The sequence below is a fragment of the Thermobia domestica genome, unplaced genomic scaffold (genome assembly GCF_964235325.1).
Source record: "Thermobia domestica unplaced genomic scaffold, izTheDome1.hap1.1 HAP1_SCAFFOLD_254, whole genome shotgun sequence".
Classification (NCBI taxonomy): domain Eukaryota; kingdom Metazoa; phylum Arthropoda; class Insecta; order Zygentoma; family Lepismatidae; genus Thermobia; species Thermobia domestica.
This window is the reverse complement of record NW_027655971.1, coordinates 53,615-74,104: the sequence shown is the minus strand read 5'-3', so window position 1 is coordinate 74,104 and position 20,490 is coordinate 53,615. Positions and strand designations below refer to the sequence as shown.

Here is a 20,490-nt window from a genome sequence, read left to right as displayed (position 1 = left end):
CGACGAAACAGTGATGATCGCCATGTTGCTATACCCGAGAGACACAGTATTCTGAGATGGGTGAGACAGTGGCGGGCCACAGGTAGTGTTGTGAACCGGAAATCACCAGGTCGTGGACGAAGTGTTCGAACAAATGTAAACTTGGAACGAGTGCGCGTAGCGATGGAACGCAGTCCCAAACGTTCAGCACGGCAACATGCACGAACATTACATTTGACACGACGTTCATTGGGTCGTTTGCTGGGTGATTTGAAGTTCCATCCGTATAAACTGCAGGTGGTACAAGAGTTGAGAGCCATTGATAAGGAAAACAGACTCAATAACTGCCAGAACATTCTTGAGTTGATTAACCGAGATCCACTGTTCCTCCAACAACTTTTGATGTCCGATGAAGCAATCTTCCACCTGACTGGGTATGTTAATAAGCAAAACTTCCGGTATTGGTCTCAGGAGAATCCTCGTTCATTACATGAAAAGCCTCAAGGTAGCCCAAAAGTTGTGGTATGGTGTGCAGTTGGAATGTGTGGCATTATTGGTCCCTATTTTTTTGAGGATGACGCCGGACATGCAACAACTGTAAATTCCGACCGCTACTGCCATATGTTACAGACGTTTCTCATTCCGGAATTGCAGGAAAGGGGTGTGATCAATAACGTTTATTTCCAGCAAGACGGTGCTACGGCACACACGGCACGCCAAAGTATGTCTATACTCAGAGAAACATTTCCAAACCGCGTGATATCCCGATTTGGCGATGTCTCATGGCCATCCCGTTCCCCAGATTTAACAGCTCCTGATTACTTCCTCTGGGGATATGTTAAGGAAAGGGTCTTTGCCAATCGCGTGAAGACAATTGACGAACTGAAGACTGCCATTCGTCATGTGATAAGTTCCATTCCACAGGATACGTTAATGCGTGTGATGAATGCCTTCCCACGTCGCCTGCAGCAGTGCATCCAGGAAAAAGGCGGACATTTACAGGACGTTATTTTTAAAGTTTAGTGAGCTCCTTCGACAAGTGTTGTACAGTGTACAAATTGCCAGTCCATATACTTATATTCCATAACAGTTTTGCATTAAAACTTGCATAACACACCTTTGTATTTTCATTTGAAGTTGGTAGATACAATACGCGCCACCCTGTACTAAAACCAGAAGTAGTAGAAATTTACTAGTAATTTTGTTTTTAAAATCTTCAAAAAGCAAAAATGGTAATATATATCGAAAAATATTTTTTTTGAATCGATTCAGTGTCCCAACAGTAGGTTTCAGCTCATTCGTTAACCTTCAAGTTAGATCAGAAATTGTTGAAATCAATCGTTCCCAATTTTAACGTTGGACACCACAACGTTAATAGATATCTGCAATTTTTTTTTTTTTTTTTTGAATCGATTAAACGTCACAATAGAAGGTGGCATCTGCACCCGCAACACTACTAAAACTAGCAGTGGTAGAAATTTTGGAAGTACTTCCGATTTCGATATTGATTTCCATAGATCAAAAATGGTAAGAAATATTGGAAAATTGTTTCCTGCAAACAATTCATCATCCCAGGAATAGATTTACTTCCTCTATTAAACCGAAAGTGATTGAAATCAAAATCATCGTTGTATGCCACTGAAAAAGTACGGTTGTAGATAGCGACAAGGGATGTCCTGGAATCGATTCAGCGTCTCACGAAAAGATAGCATATCTACCCAAAATACACTATTTAAACCGTAATTGGCAGAAATTCACTAGTACTTCCAGTTTCATCATTGTTATCCATACAGCAAAAGCGATATGATATATCGAGAAGCCTTTTGTTCGAAATCGATTCAGCATTCCAAGAATATGTTCCATTTCCTTCATTATCTCTGGTCAAACGGGAACTTTTAGAAATAAACCATTTTCGATTTTAACATTAATTGCCATTAAACAAAAACGGTTACGGATAGCGAAAAGTGTTTTTTGGAGTCAGTTGTGTGTCTCAAGAAAAGATACTTTTCTAAAACCGGAAGTGGTAGTTCTTCCGGTTTTAATATTGATTTCCATAAAGCAGAAATGATAAAATATATCGAGAAACGGCGTTTTAGATTTGATTTAGCGTTCCGCGAATAGGTTCCACCTCCTCCATTAACCCTTAAGTCAAACCGCAAGTGACAGAAATAATCCATTTCCGGCTTCAATCTTTATTGCCAAAGAAGAAAACGGCTACAGATAGCGACAATTCTTTTTTTCTAATCGATTGAGCGTCTTAATAAAACATTCCATCATCTCCTGTGTATATACGAAGACCGGAAATGTTAACATTTACTACTTCCGGTTTAAATGTTGATCTTCATAGAGCAAAAATGGTAAGAGATTGAGAAGTGGTCTTTCGGAGTCTATTGAGTATCTTAAGAAAAACTTTCACTTCTACCTTTATTTTTGTATGTCATCCGAATATGGTGAAACTCTACGATTTCCGGTTTCAACGCTGATCACAATGTGGAAAATGGTAATAGAAACAGTTTCCGAATATGAAGTTAGTTACGTAAGAACAGGTTCCAGCTTTGACTTTGTTCTTCGTATATTACTAATAAAAACTAACTGTATGACCTATGTAACGGGGAGGTTCATTGCTGCATTCTCAAAAACTCTCCATTAACTTCTATGCTTAGCAAACTGAATCCAGTTTCTACAACGTATTTCTGCTTCTGCAAGATCCATCTTAGTAGTGTCCTCCCATCTGCGCGTAGGTCTTCCTACTGGTCTTTTTTCCGATTGAGTTTTCAGTTAAAATTTTGGAAGCTTTCTACTTTCTTCCATTCTGGTTACGTGACCTGCCCACCTAGACATAATGACGCCAAAATATTAGATAAACCGTGTAAATTATGAGTTTCTGGTTTGTCTTTATGAAGTTTCCGCCATTCCCCATTCCCGTTCGTCTTGGGTGTTAATATTCACGTTAGGATTTTATTTTCAAATACTTTTAGTTAAATGTTTTTCCCTTAAAGTAAGCAATCATGTTTCGCAGCTATACGGAACAAGAGGCATAATTATCGTTTTATATATTTTAAGCTTCAAATTCTTCGACAGGATTCACGACGACAAAAGATTTTGGACTGAATAATAACACGAATTCTCTGCTTTCAGGCGACAATTAGTTTCTTCGTGGATATAATTTTGGTGTGTTAATGTTGATACTAAATATTGAAAGTATGTACTTTGTCGAAAGTATTACTTGATATTTTAACGTATCCATAATTTGCAGTATTTGAATATATTAATAAGGGTGCCACAGACCTGGAAAGTCAGGGAAAGTCATGGAAAATCATGGAATTTGAAAGTGGTCAGGGAAAGTCATGGAAACTAGGTCAGAAGGGATGAAAGTCATGGAAAATTGTATGAAGATGTATGTTTTAAATTATTTTGCTGTTTTAATACTTTTTCACAGACTAAGTGGGTATCTTAGTAATGGTAATAGTACATAGTTTTTGTTTGTGTGACAATAATAATAATAAGTCTTCTTGAAATTACAACATACGAACAATCCAGTGATGATAGAAGAAGTAATATGACTTACTGTTTTGCTGAGTGTTAATGTTGTAATGCATATAAGGGTTAGGGGATGTTCACGACGAAGAGATAAAACTGACGAAGAGATCGCTATGATATGGAAACGTTATTGCTATAATAAATATTTTTTTAAAATTTAATTTTAGCTTTTGACAGTTCTGAAAAAAATATTTACCTTTTTAATTATTTTGCTATTTTTTCACAGAATATCTTTTTACAGAATCATTTACTTAAATGTTTTATTTGTTGTATTTTTCAGTAACATCACAATGGGACAAAAAAAAAAAAAAAAAAAAAAAACCTACATTCAGCAACCAGTGGCTGGAACTGTCATTATATCCTGCATTTGTTGGATGGCTGAAGAAATCAGAGGACATACATCATGCCTATTGCAGCTTGTGCAAAAAGGACGTGTTCTTATCTAACATGGGAATAGCAGCAATCACATCCCATGCAAAGGGATCGGGTCACCAAAAGATGCTTTTTCTCAAGTCATCACAGCCGACCATAGGAACTTTTTTGAAATTCAGAACTGACTGCAACAGTGGTGAAAACAGTGCTGAACAAAGTGCAGTTCAGGGTCCTTCGACATCTACCAGTGACACAAACTCGCACAACGTTCTGTCAAGTGTTGCGCGTGCTGATATAACTTCTGCGGAAATCCGGTGGGCTTTGAAAGTATTGGAAGGTAAATTGTCTCGTAACTCCTGTGAAAAGATTAGTGACGATTTCAGGTCCATGTTTCATGATAGTGCAATTGCCAGCAAATTTCAGCTGGGTAGAACAAAGTGTTTATATGTTATAAATCATGGCCTAGCTCCATACTTTGATACTGAACTGAAAGACAGATTGAGGTTCTATGAGGATTTTGTGATTTGTTTTGACGAAGCCTTGAATAATGTTGTCCAAAAAACTCAGTTAGACCTGTGTATTAGGTATTTCGACACTAACAGGAACCTTACACAGTACTTGAAGAGCATATTTTTGAATAGAATCACAACAGGTGACATTCTGGGAGCCTATACCCGTGGCATAGCAGATCTATCAAGAAGAAGTGTGTTGCAAGTATCCATGGACGGACCTAATGTGAACTTGAGTTTCTTGAAGAAACTGAAAGAGGACAGGTTTGCAGAAGATCCACATGGAAAGCAGCTATTTGATATTGGCGCTTGTGGGTTACATGTTGTTCATGGATGTATTGGTACTGGAACGCGAGGAGTTGGCTGGGAGGTGAACTTATTTCTGAGAGATTTGTACTATATTTTTAATAACTCACCAGCAAGACGTGGGGAATAAGTTACAGGTAGTTCAATGTTCCCTATGAAGTATTGCGCAACAAGATGGCTGGAAAATGAAAAATGCACTGAAAGGGCATTGCAAATATTTGAGGATGTAAAAAAGTACATTCATGAAACAAAACCATTAAATTCTGAGCCGTACAAAAAGATTACTCAGTATATGCGGGACCCCTTTCTGAAATGTAAATTGAGTTTCTTTAATACCATCCCATGTGATTGCCAGGGCGTTTTGAGAAGATGTCAGACTTCGGATCCACTGTCTCCATATTTGTATGGAGAGCTTTTGCATCTGTTGAGGGTCCGCATGGCTCGAATTGTCAAACCAAGAGTAATGGAAAAAGCTACTACTGTCAAGCAGCTGTATGCTGTACATATGGATAAAGAGTCAGATGCCTTGCTTCTTGCCTCCAAAGTAGACATTGGATTCGAATGTGAAAAGTTTTTGAAAGAAGAAAAAGATGTCAGTGTTTTACAGTTTCGGAATGAATGTAGGACATTTCTCATGAAAATGGTGGTTAAGTTGAAACAGAGATGCCCCCTTCAATATCCTGAAGTGAGAGGAATGTCTTGTTTTGATCCAGCAATTATAATGAATGAACCTGATGTAGGGAAATCTAGAGCAAATGTTCTCCTTAAGAGACTCTTTAGTTTAAACAGAATAAATGGAAGTGTTGCAGAGAAGGCAAAGCATCAATATTTTCAACTGTTTTGAGGCAAATGATTCTTTGAAGAACATATTCGAAGCACATACTAATAAACCACAGCGATTAGATGATTTCTATGTACGTATTGTTCAGGATAAAAAGTATGCTGAACTATGGCAAGTTGTAAAGCTAGTGTTGATTGTTTCGCATGGTAATGCATCTGTGGAGTCTGGATTTTCGATCAACAAAGACTTCATGGTTGAGAATCAGAGTGGGTTCAGTATCATAGCACAAAGAACTGTTTATGAGGCAATTCAGTTTCACGGTGGCAGAGAACATGTAACAATTAAAAGTAAAATGTTGGGATATGTTCGAGCTGCAATACAGAGGTATAAAAGTTTTTTGGAAGAGGCACGAAAGCAGAAGACAGAGGAGAAGAAAGAGAAAAATGACTAACTTAGGATTGCAAAGGAACTACAGAAACTGCAAGAGAGAAAGGTCATTAGAATGAAAGCCCAGATAGAAGAGGAAACAGTTGCAGAGAAAATCCGACGGTTAGAGAACGAAGGAAAAAAGTGAACCACTGTTGTTATTCATAACAAATCACTTGTTAATACATAACAGATCATTTAGACTTCATAGTGAGCATTCAAGACAAGAATTTTTCTTGCTCTTAAACAAAACTTATTGTATCCAGGAAAGTGAATTATTGTTATTCTTAAAACGTATGTTAAAACATATACTTAACGAATCATTTAGACTGCATAGTGATCGTTTTCTTTCTTTCACACAAAAGTTATTATATCCAAATGTTATATGCATGTAAATATATTTTGTAAAGTGTACAAAAGAAAGAAAGTAAATAAGGTGTGCGTTGGGCGGCTATGGGGATGGTGGAGGCCGTAAAAAAATATGTATTCTTTTAATTTTTCATCTAGCGGTCATGGGAAATAAGTACAAAACAGCTGGAAAGTCATGGAAAATGATTTTAAAATTTTCGTGGCAACCCTGTAATAATTCCGATTTGAATATTGATCACAATAGAGCATGAACGGTAAAATATAGTAAGTAATGGCTTTCTGATGTGAATTTAGCTTACAAGAATGAGTTTTATCTCTATCACTCTGTTAAAATTCAACCCTGATCTCTACAATAGGGATAATAGATAGCGAGAAACAAGTTTCTGAAATGGATTCAGTACTGCAAGAATAGTTCGCATCTCCGACTTTATCTTTTATCATATTTCAGAGAGGACTAATATATGTATGTTGAATTCTATATTTTGTAATAGAACTAAAAGTTAATCCCCATTTTTACCAACACTTCTAATACTGAGACTCATAATATCAATTTTATCCTCAAACTCACTATTAAACGAAGAAATAGTTAAATAGCCCTATCTACGATTCATATTACTTGCTTGTAATGAAGATTATGCTAAATTATCAACATCTTCTAGGATTAATATAAATACATCTTGATCTTTTTTTGCAACTTAATGGTACCAGTACTATCTACCCACAAGAAGGCATAATTTTTTTGCGGTTAATTTTCATAGCCTTTACAAATGCCTTTTTGTGATATGGAATGAGACTTCAATTAACATAGATGGCTTCATTATGTGTATACCCTAGGTCAGATTTCTTGTTACTTCAAGTTTCTGAAGAAGAAAGTTTTCTTTGACCTCTCGTTGCACAAATCTAACCATTATTTCTCCTGCAGTTTGATGAGGAATTTTTTTCACTCTATGACATACATGAATCATTTCTTTTTCAATATTTAAGTCTAAGGTACGGCTTGAGTGTTTCACAACTACGTATGTATATTCGTTGGGTTTATTCGGAACACCCTGTACTTCGTCTCTCGTATTGATCTAGTTAATCTAACCTTATCTTAGTGTCTTTTAATTTCTTCTTTAAAATGATGTTTTCTACCTTTAGCTACTCAATTGTAGCAAGGCAAAATTTTCAGATTGCTGCTTGAAGAAGTCAGCATTTTCATGAAGTGTCTGATGCGTAAGGTCAAGTGATTTTCCAAGTTAATGTTAATAATAATAATAATAATAATAATAATAATAATAATAATAATAATAATAATAATAATAATAATAGTAAACTAAGAGATAAAATAGTTATTGTATAAAGTGTTTGGTGTAATCTAGGGCCGTAACCTCCCACAAACTTAGGAATATACGAAAAACGTATTAGTTTACTGAATTTTCAAGTCTAAACGATCAACTGAAAAAAAAAAAAACGTTCGAACTGTTCAGTTTAAATAAACCGCTAAACAAGGCAAAATGGTTGGTTAGTCGATTTCGAGTTTAAGATCTCTGTGAGTACCAACATTATGTGAGATCCGAAACACATGTGCTCCCAAGAGGAACGAAGCAGAAATATTGATAAACATTTAAACTGAATATAAAAGTTACTTTACAGACGAATTAAAAACTATGAGAGTTTGTCAAGATACTTGTTCCTGTGCAGCAACACAAAAATTAAAACGTTAAATGAATAAAAAAGGAAGAACATTAAAGGAATGAAAGAAAATTCTGGACTATTGGAACATGTAAAATACTTCATATGCCTTTAACGAAACAAAAATATATTTATTCAAAACCATTAATAAGATGAAGAGACTTATTACCAAGTAGTTAATTTTTATTCCAATAAAATCCCGAACTTAATTTTGGACGTGGTCAACTGGAACAGAGATCGCCGGAATTTTGAGGTATTTGTAGGAAATATGTTATCTACTTTGTATCTTGCAACTCAGTGTCTAGTAGTATGGAGTGCACCATCATCATGGAAGAAGCAGGAAGAGGAGTTGGTCTTTGAAAGTACCTCTAACGAATTGATGGGTTTTTCCTTTTATTAACTCCCCGCTTAAGAATAGGGAGCTTATAGTTTCCCTCCAGAGATAGGTCCACATAATATATATACTCATATATATGTACGTATTTACGTGATATTTTATTTCTCGGTAATTAATCGGATCTGAACCAAATTTGGTAGGCAAATAGTATATGTTAAATGAATAAAAAATGCTGTATTTTGTGGCCGGGCTCGGCTCGACTTGCCTTCTATGTGATACTTTATTTTTTGGTATCTACTGGCCTGATCTTAATCAAATTTAATGAGCAAATAGCTCTGGCCAAGGAAATAAAAATTGCTGTATTTGGTGGTTGGGCTCGGTTAGACTCGCCCCGCCATGTGTGTAGTATTTTATTTCTGGGTAACCACTGGCCGGATCTGAACGAAATTCGATAGGAAGTAGCCCATCGTCTAAGGAATAAAGATGGCTATATTTGGTAACCAGGCTCGGCTCGGCTTGTATGTAGTACTTTCTATAACTACGTGCCGGATCTGAATCAAATTTGATGGACAAATAGCCCATAGTGTAGAGAATAAAAATGCTATGTTTTATGGCTAGGCTCAGCTTAGCAACAGAGGCTATGTTCCACAGCTTTGCATGGCGGGAGCCTTTAAGTTCGGTTCACCTCAGTTCGTTTTAATTTTAATTTTATTTCCTTTGTCTTTTTTATTCTTCCAAAACCTGAAGATAAACTTCGTAAAAGTTCGAGCATTTGTCGTTTCAAATGGTAAGGATTTTCTATAATCAGTCTGCAAAATAAATTCATCTATTCGGTTTTCGGTAATACAAACAGAATTATGTTCTTTTCGATATCTTTATTCAAATGGATTTAGCATGTTTGAAGCAACTTGGATATGCTGTTTCGTTTGCTACTATAGAATCAGCATATTACATTTAATTCTTGTCTTTTCGATATTTTTACAGATCCAAAATTTTCTGTGAAGGCTCGACTGTTTGGTATCGTTAAAACATTCCATTCAATGTTAAAATGTTATTACAATCACGCAAGGACAATGTATCCTGTGATGCTCATTCTCAAAGCTCTTTCACGTAACCGTAAGTGTTTCATTACTTTGATAATATAATATTAATATAAGTAACTATATTAGTTACTATTTGATAATATAAGTAACTAATATTTTATTTAAGATCTCGTGTTGTTGTTATACAATACCTACGTCCTGTAAAAGTATTATTTAAAAACTATTTGAAGTATTATTAATCAATCTATGGAAACACAAGTATGTTATGAATCACTTGAGTTGCATCACTTTTATTTTACAATAAGTTCTTCGAAAGGCGAGCAAAAATTGAAAATAGCTTACATAATCATTTTTAAATTCCCTGCATATATGAACTTTTCTTCATCCTTCCAATTTTTGTTTTTCAGTCACACATTACTCATCATTTTAAATCAAAATGCATGCTTATCCAAGATTTTCACAAACATGAAAAGTCAGTGAGAGTAAGTGAATATCAGGGAAAATTAAATTGGACAGGGGTACCTATAAAAATTGTTTCTAGAATGCCCTAAGTCTAGAATCTTGTGTTAATGTAGCAGGAAGTTAGTGAAACCTTGGACATGGCTGTGACCTCAAAAGGTCTCATATATCTTTCCTTGCACTTAGGTGGCCCTCCGAATATACAGTGCAGGGATCTTTAAAAAAATGCCATTTACTTTTATACATACTTTCAGATATCATTTATTATCTTCGAAAATGTTAGTACTTCCCTGGATTTTATACTTCACATTACTAGTAGCTTTCAGTACTTTATTGAGAATGAAGATTCGATTAACCTGTAATATTATGTATAAGTTGAGTGATACCTGTGACAATTGACAGGAGGATGGATTAAAAGTTTATATACAGAAATAATAAAAGGAAGAACGTAGTAAATAATATCGAATGCGTATTTGAGAGTTTGTGATGCAGCAAAGGAGTATGTGAAGTAAAAGTCTTGTGGAAATAGTTAGTGGGAAAGAGACAAATGGATGAGTAAAAAAGGTATGCAATTTGGAAACATTGTATAGTTACACCTATAATATAATAGGAATAACCTTCAGGAAGTCAAGACGGCTAAGGTGGGCGGGATATATCACTCGTATACAAATATTCGTAGGATGCATAAAGTTCTAGTCAGCGAGTCGGGACAAAAGACTGAATAGATTACTAAGAAAATAGAGGATAATCCGGATAAAGCAGGCTTTGATAATATTAATCGTTGGCTGATAAAATATGCTTTGACATGGGTTTGATCCACTGGAGAGTTTTGTTATTATGGCTATGTATCTTCGAATTTCTTAAGACAGAGCTAATTAGTAATTAAGCTTTACTGTAAAAGTGTGTAATATATTTTGTGTGTCTTTTTTTTTCACACTTACAGCTAATACTAAACATACATATAGAACAATTGTGTAATCAACTCAAAGAGTTATAAGACAAAGGGTTTGTGTAAACTAAATACAAACATCAGACAATGTAAAACCATGTTCAGGAAAGGTAATTATTTACTTACAAATTTCTGTAATTCCTGAGCATTGTTTGTACTTCCGAGCTCTCAACTCTCCCCTCGAGTCTTGGTCGCGGAGGATAAAAACAGAAAGAATAAAAATAAAAACACCAAAGAAGAAAATGGAATGAACTTACCAAGGAAAAAGCTGTGCTGGAAAACACGTCAGGTAAACCGGTTAAACATCAAATAGTGATGATGGCGGAGTCGATTTGTGCGCTCTTTTGTTTTTCGGTGAAAAGTTGCCAACTAACTAACTAACTAACTCTATGGCCTATGGAACCCGGAGGTTCAGTGCCGCGTTCACAAAAGCTCTCCACCGACTTCTATCCTTAGCTAATTGCATCCAGTTTCTACTTTGTATTCCAATCTCTGCGAGATCCATCTTAATATTGTCCTCCCATCTGCGCCTAGGTCTTCCTAATGGTCGTTTTCCTATGGGTCTACCAGTCAAGACTTTGAAAGCGTTCCTACTTTCTTCCATTCTAGCTACATGACCTGCCCACCTAAGCCTCCTAGACTTGACGACCCTAACAATGTTGGGTAAACCGTATAAACTATGTAGTTCCTCGTTATGAAGTTTCCGCCATTCCCCATTCTCGTTCCTCTTGGGTCCGAATATTCTTCTCAGGATCCTGTTCTCAAATACTTTCAGTCTATGTTCTTCCCTCAGAGTAAGCGACCATGTTTCACAACCATACAGAACAACAGGCATGATTATCGTTTTATATATTTTAAGCTTCAAATTCCTCGACAGAATTCGCGACGACAAGAGATTTTGAACCGAATAGTAACACGAATTCCCTGCTTTTAGTCGACATTTAATTTCTTCGTGAATATGATTTTCGTCTGTTAATATTGATCCTAAATATTTGAAAGTATCCACTTTATCAAAAGCATTATTTAATATTTTAACGCCTCCACAATTTGCCGTATTACGGTCCCGACGCACTTCCATGTATTTAGTTTTCTCTGCATTTACTTCTAAACCCATGTCCCTGCAAGCGTTTAATAATATCTCTGCATTTATTTCTACTGTTCTCCTATCATCCCCTATTAAATTTACATCATCAGCATATGCCATAACCTGGTGAATTCCGTTCAACTCTAGGCCCTGGTAGCTATCTTTGATTTTCCTTATGGCGTATTCCAGCACAAAGTTAAATAATAATGGCGACAACGCATCTCCTTGTTTCAGACCATTTTCGACGTGGAAGCTCGTGGACAAGCTCTTTCCATCTATTTAAGATGCTATCCGTATCGGTGAGAACTGTTCCGTCAGATTTCTTTAATATATAAGCACGAGGTTGATAGCCTTTCTTAAATTCCCTGATCCCCTTATACATGTCCCGAATATTTTTATTTTTACTATTATCTTCAAGTTCCTTAATTTTAGCTTTCAAAAAATCCCGTTTCTTTGTTCTAAAAGTTTTGGAAGTTTCCCGCCTGATATCTGCGAAATTTTGTGTAGTTATTTCATTCGGATTTTGTAGCCAGCGTAATTTTGCCTGTTTTCTCTTCTCTGCTAGTTTAATGCATTCTTGGTCGAACCATGGTTTGTTCCTACGTATTTCCGCGTGTCCCAATTTTTCTATTGCTGAACTTTTAATGCTATCTCTAATTTCAATCCAAGTATCCTCAACACTAGTGCACTCCGAGTCTTCTAAAACCGCGAATCTATTCGAAACTTCAATCTGGTATTCCTCTCTTATCTGGCTCTCTTCTAATTTCTTTAAATTAAATCTCTCCGTTTTCGGACATTGAATATTACCTTTATTCAACGATAATCTCTCCCGTATTATCGCTACTACCAGGTAGTGATCAGTGTCACAATCAGCCCCTCTAAACGACCGGACGTCAATTATGCTAGATTGTCTTCTTCTATCTACTAACACGTGATCGATTTGATTATGTGTTTTTCCGTCTGGTGATGTCCAAGTGTATTTATGAACGTCGCGATGTGGGAATTTTGTACTCTTCACGATTAGGTTTTTGGATGTTGCAAAGTTCACGAGTCTAACACTGTTGTCATTACTTTCCTTATGCAAACTTTCGTTCCCTATAATCGGTTTGAAAATATCCTCTCGTCCTACCTTCGCATTGAAATCCCCTAATAGAATCTTCATATGGTATCGCGGGAGTTGGTCAAATATCCGTTCCACTTCTTCGTAAAAACTATCTTTTATATCGTCACCCTTATCTTCAGTTGGAGCATGTACATTTAAAACAATAATATCACACCACCGTCCCTTAAGAGTAATAAAAGAAAGTCTGTCAGTAACAAATTCAACCCGTTTAATTGCTGGTAATATTCGTTTGTGAACGAAAAATCCTGTTCCTAACTGGTGATTTTTATTTCCTTCCCCGTAAAAGAACGTAAAATTTCCGGAATTCTCAGATCCATTTCCTTCCCACCTAACTTCCTGAACTCCTACTAAGTCCATCTTATATTTCTCTAACTCACTCGTTACAGATTTTAACGCGCCTGCCCTATAAAGACTTCTAATATTCCATGTTCCAAATCTCATGTCCATTTTCTTTTGCTGATGTCGTGCCAAGTTATCAGTCCTTGTCCGAGGCTTTTGTGAATGTTTCTGAACAAGTACCTTTTTTTACAGGATGAGGGTGTTAGCCTTACCCAAACCCCCAAGCTGGAGGACCACTCCTAGTCGTCTGTCCGCGACTGCTTATTCAGTATATTCGCAGCTAACCTCTATATCTAGAGGCCTTCTCCTCGATCCGCAACCTGAGGACGCGCCATAGAAAAGTTGCCAACTCGTGCTATTATTCTTATTATCATCCCAATGCTATGATAATTTTTTTATTACCACTTTCTAAAGTGTGTCCCAAAAAAAAATTTTACAAATTGTTAAAATAAGTTCTCGTGAAGAACAAGTAGAACGGGACTCATTTCATTGTGTACTAGAAGCTTGCAGTTGTGGGTAGTGCTGTAGCTAGTAGACGTGTAGTGTTGTCAAACAGTTGTGCAAGATGGCATGAAAACAACTACAGACACATCAACAAGTGATTTACAAATATGAAGAAAATCCTGAACGGTCATATCCATCCATAGCAAAAGAACTTAAATTGAATCGGAAAACCGTAAGGAACATTATTCTCCGTTTCAAGGATACATTAACGTGTGATAGGAAGAAAGGGAGTGGAAGGAAAGCTGGTGTAAATGACAGTGCATTAGTGCGAAAAATTGGGAGTGCATATCGAAGAAATCCAGCCAGTGCATTAGTGCGAAAAATTGGGAGTGAATATCGAAGAAATCCAGCCACGTCTGTACGCAGAATGGCTGAAAGGTATAATACAAGACGGTCAACTGTGCAAAGGATTAAAAACAGCAAGGTTTAAAGTCGTTTCGAGCTGTGAAAGTGCCGGGCAGAAGCGAGAAACAACAAAATATTGCAAAAATGCGTGCACGAAAACTGCATGCGAATATGCTTCGCAATTTTCGAGGGTGTCTCATTATGGATGACGAAACTTATGTTCTAGCCGACAGTCAACAACTGCTAGGACCAAAATATTATGTGGCAAAGAGTCGAATGGACGTTTCTACAGACGTGAGAACCAAACGCACAGCAAAATTTCCACTAAAGTTCTTGATATGGCAAGCAATTTATTCCTGTGGAAAGAAAAGTGAGGCGTTCATGACTTCAGGGACAATTAATCAGGATATTTACATATTAGAATGTTTAGGAAACCGGCTTTTGCCGTTTATTGTGCAACATAATGCTAATACTAATTTTTGGCCCGACTTGGCTACTCCTCATTACAGTTGCAGGGTTTTAGTATGGTATGAACACAATAATGCAAACGTTGTGCCGAAAGCTGCCAATCCACCAAACTGCCCTGAACTTCGCCCCATTGAAAAATATTGGGCAGCAATGAAAAGAAAGTTGAAGGAGAGCAACGTAGCAGCGAAGAACGTGCAAAAATTCAAACGGCAGTGGAAATGTGCTAGTCATAAATTGGATAAAAATATTGTAAATCGCTTTATGTCGCGTATTAAAGCAAAACTCATTCTTTTTTTTTTTTTTTTTTTTTTTTTTTTTTTTTTTTTTTTTTTTTTCCTGGACGTATTGATTAGTGTTCTTTGGTCGTAGAAACGAACATACAAACCCCAACATATGTACAGAACATCTTCTCACATAATTACAATTTTTTGTTTTTCTACCCATGAATGTTTTAATTGTTACATTTTTTTCTGGGACACACTTTATTCATCACATTCATTACTTAACCATCCCTTGTCCAAATGTATTAATTTTTTATAATGAATAAATAAATGTTCATATACGACTCTCTATTTCATTTCTAGCCTCCAATAAAATTTTTGAATCTTGTGCCATGTGCTGTTTCTTTTAGATGTTTCGACAGACCTGACACCGGGCTTTCCGCTTTTAGATTTCTAATATGCTCCTTGACACGAACTTTTAGATTTCTTGAGGTTTTTGCCTATATAATCTTATGGCAACTACATTTTATTTCATAAATACTCAATTTTTCATTGGGAGCCCTGTAGTAACTCTTAAAATGGGTAATATTCTTTTCTAAGGTTTTGAGGGTTTTATTGCTGTACGGAAACCGTATTGTGTATAGATCTTATTCAATGTAGTTATCAATCTGAGAAAAATAAGCAATCCTACCCAATTAATGTGTTTCGTCGCCGGTTTCAGATCTATCAGAACGTAAATCCCTTTTTACCTGGTTTTACCAATTAATAGTTGGACTGGATACCCATTCGATCTACTAGTTTAATTAAATGATCAGTCTCTATCTATAAGTCTGTTTTTAGAGAGGTAAGTCGAATGACACGTAAAAAGAAATTCTTTTATACATTTGCTGTGGTAGATGCAGAATGTGAAGATTTGTAATGCATGAACTGTGTACTGACGGTAGGCCAGTGGGGGACATTATTAATGAACTTATTGTTATATTTTCTTATATTAAGGTCTAAATAAGTATGTCTGCCTTGCATTTCTTTCTCACTCTAAATCTCAAATTACTATTGATACAATTCAATTCATCCAGTAAAAAATCTAGCTGTGAATTATCCTTATGCAAAAAACGTACGTCGTCCACACATCTATAATAGCCTACTGACCCAGTACATGTTCTTTAAGAATCGTACTTTCAACCGTATGTAGTACTGGATTAGCCAGGAATGGTGATAGTGGTTTCCCGTAACTAAGCCTTCGACTTGGTGGTTAATATTACCTTCGAAGGAGAAAATATTGTATTTTAAGAAACATCCAAGATGATTGAGAATTTTGTTCACTTTAGAGGTACTAAGGTTTTTGCTGTACAGAATGGTTATAACTGATTCAAAACCTAATTGCAAAGGGATGGACGGGTACATGTCAACAACGTCTGTTGAATCCATTTAAATGTTGGCATTAACTAAATTGCATATTTGTTGTCTTATTTCAAAGCTATTTTGTACGCAATAAGTAAGGGAAATATTCAAACACTTAAAATATTTGGTCTAGGAATTAATTCGTGCGGTTGGTACGCACACATTGAAGCTGTAGAACAAACACAAAATACCTTAAGAAAAATATTGTCCATCGCTAGCCACCACTTTCGCCCATCTGTCAGGCAATGTACGGATTCCGTGGCGAAAGAAGTCCTCATCCTTGGAAGCGATCCAGTCAGAGACCCATGTTTCGATATCTTCTGAAGAAGTAAACCGCTGTCCAATCAAATCGTTGTTCATGCAATCGAACAAGTAGTAGTCCGAAGGAGCAACGTCTGGTGAATACGGCGGGTGGGGTAAAACTTCCCATCCGACATTTTCTAAATAGGTTTTGACCGGTTTTGCGACATGTGGGCGAGCGTTATCATGTTGAACAATAAGTTTATCATGTCTGTTCTCCCATTCTGGTCGTGTTCTGGATAGAGCTTGCTTCAAACGCATTAATTGTCGTCGATAACGTTCTCCATTCATAGTTTCACCCGGTTGCAGCAGCTCATAGTACACCACACCTTTCATATCCCACCATATGCACAGCATAACCTTTGCACAGTGAATATCTCGTTTTGGTTGTGATGGACCTGGTTCACCTGGTTTCACCCAGGCCTTTTTTCGTTTAGGGTTCTCGTAATTGATCCACTTCTCATCACCCGTAATAATTCGATGCAGAAACCCCTTTCTGCTCTGTCGTTGAAGCAGCAATTCGCAAATGGTTTTTCGTCTTTCAACGTCTCTGTCTTTCAATTCATGTGGAACCCAATGTGACATCTTTTGAATCATTCCCATGGCTTTCAAGCGTTTGGAGACTGTTGTTTGATCAACGCCTAATGCTGCTGCAAGTTGTTCCTGCGTTTGACACGAATCCTGCTCGAGCAATGCTGTCAATTCTTCGTCTTGAAATTTTTTTGGCTGTCCAGCTCGCTCTTGGTCTGCCAAGCCGAAATCACCACTTCTAAACCGCGCAAACCACTTCTGACACGTTCGCTCAGCTAGAGCATGGTCACCATACACTTCCACCAAAATACGAAGACTTTCAGTCGCACTTTTCTGCATGTTAAAGTAATGCAGCAGGACACCCCGCAAAAACACTTTATCAGGCACAAATTGCGCCATGTTCACTTAACTACAAACTGGTGTTGTTGACGCTTTAATCCACTGCCCTATACTACGAACGATACGCGATGACAGGGGTTTGCAACACATGTGTGGGTACACGGAACTGTGGGACGCTCCGTTCGTTGCGCCATCTCTTGTCCACCCGCACGAATTAATTCCTAGACCAAATAGTTAACAGGTCATTTAACCAATTTATACGAAGGATGACGTTGACCTAAGATAATCGATCTAACAGGAAAGTTTACTTATGTATTTCTGGCAAACCATGAATTATAGGCCAGTCCAGGATCAGATTTTTTAAGGCTTTACTAGTGAGATTGTCTAAAATATGAGATTTAGAAATAGTTCTTTTGATATTGACCACAACGTTTTGCAAAGGATTAAATTCTTATCTAATGTATGAACTTCCTTGCACTTCACCCAATTTTTTTCTTTTCTTTTGCATTTCCTGTAGTATGATGATATATATGTTTCTTTGTCAATCTTTATACTGCAATTGTTATATTGTGACAACCATTTCTTTAAATCATTAATAAGCTTAATGTAGAAATTTTTTGTCTTCTGTGCTTTACGGGTACTTAGGCTTAGCATGTTTAGGTCTGTATGTATTGCAGCTGTGCAGTCGAATCTAAATTTTGCCCTCAAATCTTGATCTAACATTTCATCAGCTGTTTCAATGAATGAAATAAAGTCCCCTATCGGAAGTTTATTAAGATTGGGATTATACCTGAGACCTGTTCTGAATAATAGTTCAGTTTTCTGTGGTATCTAATTAACTTAAATTTTGAATGTACGTTTCAATATTGTTGCCTCTGTTTGTTGTTGTTGTTGTTGTTAGATTTTACGTTCCAGTTACCTCCCAATTTATTAATTTTTCTTTTTAACCTATTCATTTTTTCTTGTTACTTTTTCAACTTTATTACATTACGTATCGCCATGAATATTTTATCCAAAATAAGGCCTGGAGCCATATTGTTAATCTTCGCCCGTAAATTATAGCACTCATTGTTCAGCCGGCTTATTAAAATTTGTTTTGCTCCAATTACTTCTCTTAATAAGCTCTTTTGCTTTCTGTACAAATTTATACGTTAGACCTTTTTTTCTTAGATTGACAACTGCATTGAATAAACAATACGGTTTCCGTACGGTAAAACTCTCCAAAACCTTAGAAAAGAACATTTTCCGATTTGAGTTATTTCATTTCATTTCATTTCATATATTTACTCCATCTAAGCAATACATGTCATTTGGAGAGTTTAGTTCACATGTACAGTATTTATGTAAGATTATAAAACAAACATGATTTGCAGAAGTAAATATATATATAGGTAAAATATTTTATATTATTATACATATATTTCTAGGTATTCTTTTACACTATAAATTTCTTTCTTTATTGGATACGTTTTTAAGTTTTGTTTAAATTTATTTAAGTTTTTCTCCGTATTTATGTGATTGGGCAAAACATTGAATATTTTATTTGCCATATGGGTCAATCTATCTGAAGTGGTCCAAAAATTGTGAAAATGGTTGCTCGACCATCTCCGAAAATTATAAAAATTTGAGTGTGACGAACCGTGTGCATGAGAAGGTCAGTAACATCATTCACGGTGTCGTATGTACAAGTGTTCCTGAATGGCGGCCATCTTTGTTGTCGGTGGAGTGCCAATTTTTGCATTTGCAAGCGTTTACGAAGACTACAGTTGCTCATGATGTACAAATCAGATGAACACCAAACAAAAACGAATGTTTATAGGAGAGACTGAGGTATACGGTTAATATAAACTTTTGCGCTGCTTTGTATGTTGCAAACCAATACATGAAATCACCAGAAAAACTACAGAAAATTACACTTTTACACGGGCTGTATTTTGGAATGTCATAAAGTGGGTGGTTCATAAATTTTATGCTGAATACTATTGCATGTAAAGATTCTGTAGAAATATCCACAGCTATGATATTACTGACACTGTAGATTTATGGGCGTCCAAAAGTTGAAGTTTGTGATTTTAATGCCATTTTTGGGGCCTAATATCTCAGGAGGGCAAAGTGCTAAAAATTGCTGCTTATGCCACAAAGTAATTCTGTATGTGAATAAACTATTACAAAAAAAAAAAAAAAAAAAAAAAAAAAAAAAAAAGTGAGGACATGGTAAAAACGCAAAGAAATCACCTGCGTGACGATGGTTGTAGCTCGGAAAAATTAAAATGTTTGCTACGTCTCAAAAACTACGCATGGTGCAGCAATTAGGCCCGCTTTTGTGTTCAGTTGTGCAAAAGCTTGCGAGTGGCCTTTATTTCATCTTTCTAGCTCCATGATCATTGCCACGTCTATATGGTAAGGGGGTTAGCCACTTTTTCTTGTTACTAATATGATAATCTAGTAAAGTAAGACTTTTTGTTTCGATTTCTAGTATTGTAATGATGATCTTTCACATCTTCATTTTGCGTTAGACTGAAAACGGATGCTTCATGCAAGTAGATAGATGCACTGTTAATATCATCAACTTTTTAAAGTACGATTTACAGCTTGTTGGGAATGTAAGTTTGCAACGGTACGGAGGCCTATTTTTGTTTAATAAATATAGATTTGCTTTCAGTTGCGTTAACCCAAAATAAAATGCCATATTTTATGATAGGATATATGGACCTATAGTAGATTTGTATTAAGCCTTTTAGAGTTAACGTGTGTTTTAGCATTCTTAGAGCATATAGCCTCGAATTTAGTTTATATATAGTTGCGTCGATATGACTGCTCTATCTGAAGTGCTCATCTATTGTAATGCCTAAAAATTTTGTTTCGTTGACTAGCTGTATGAATATGTTCTTTAGACTTAATGTGGATTTATTGATATTTTTAGCATGTGCTGAGTGGAAAAATATATATTGTTTTCGTATTGTTTAAAACCAACTGATTACTATCAAACCAAAAGCGAAGATTTTTGGTAATTTCATGTACATTGTTAACAGGAGCTTTTGTATCTTTTCCTTTGATAATAACTGGAGTGTCGTCAGATAGAGTATAATTT

At 36.1% G+C, this 20,490-nt stretch overlaps 1 protein-coding gene across 1 annotated transcript in view; it reads left to right on the top strand.

The window, feature by feature from the left end:
• LOC145676633 (cytosolic carboxypeptidase 1-like) overlaps positions 1-20,490 on the top strand; it is a gene marked incomplete at its 3' end in the record, with an annotated part of 232,230 nt that overhangs the window by 158,258 nt on the left and 53,482 nt on the right. Inside the window, 1 exon segment of the mRNA XM_081747467.1 lies at positions 9,278-9,409. Coding sequence (XP_081603593.1) covers positions 9,278-9,409 — 132 coding nt within the window.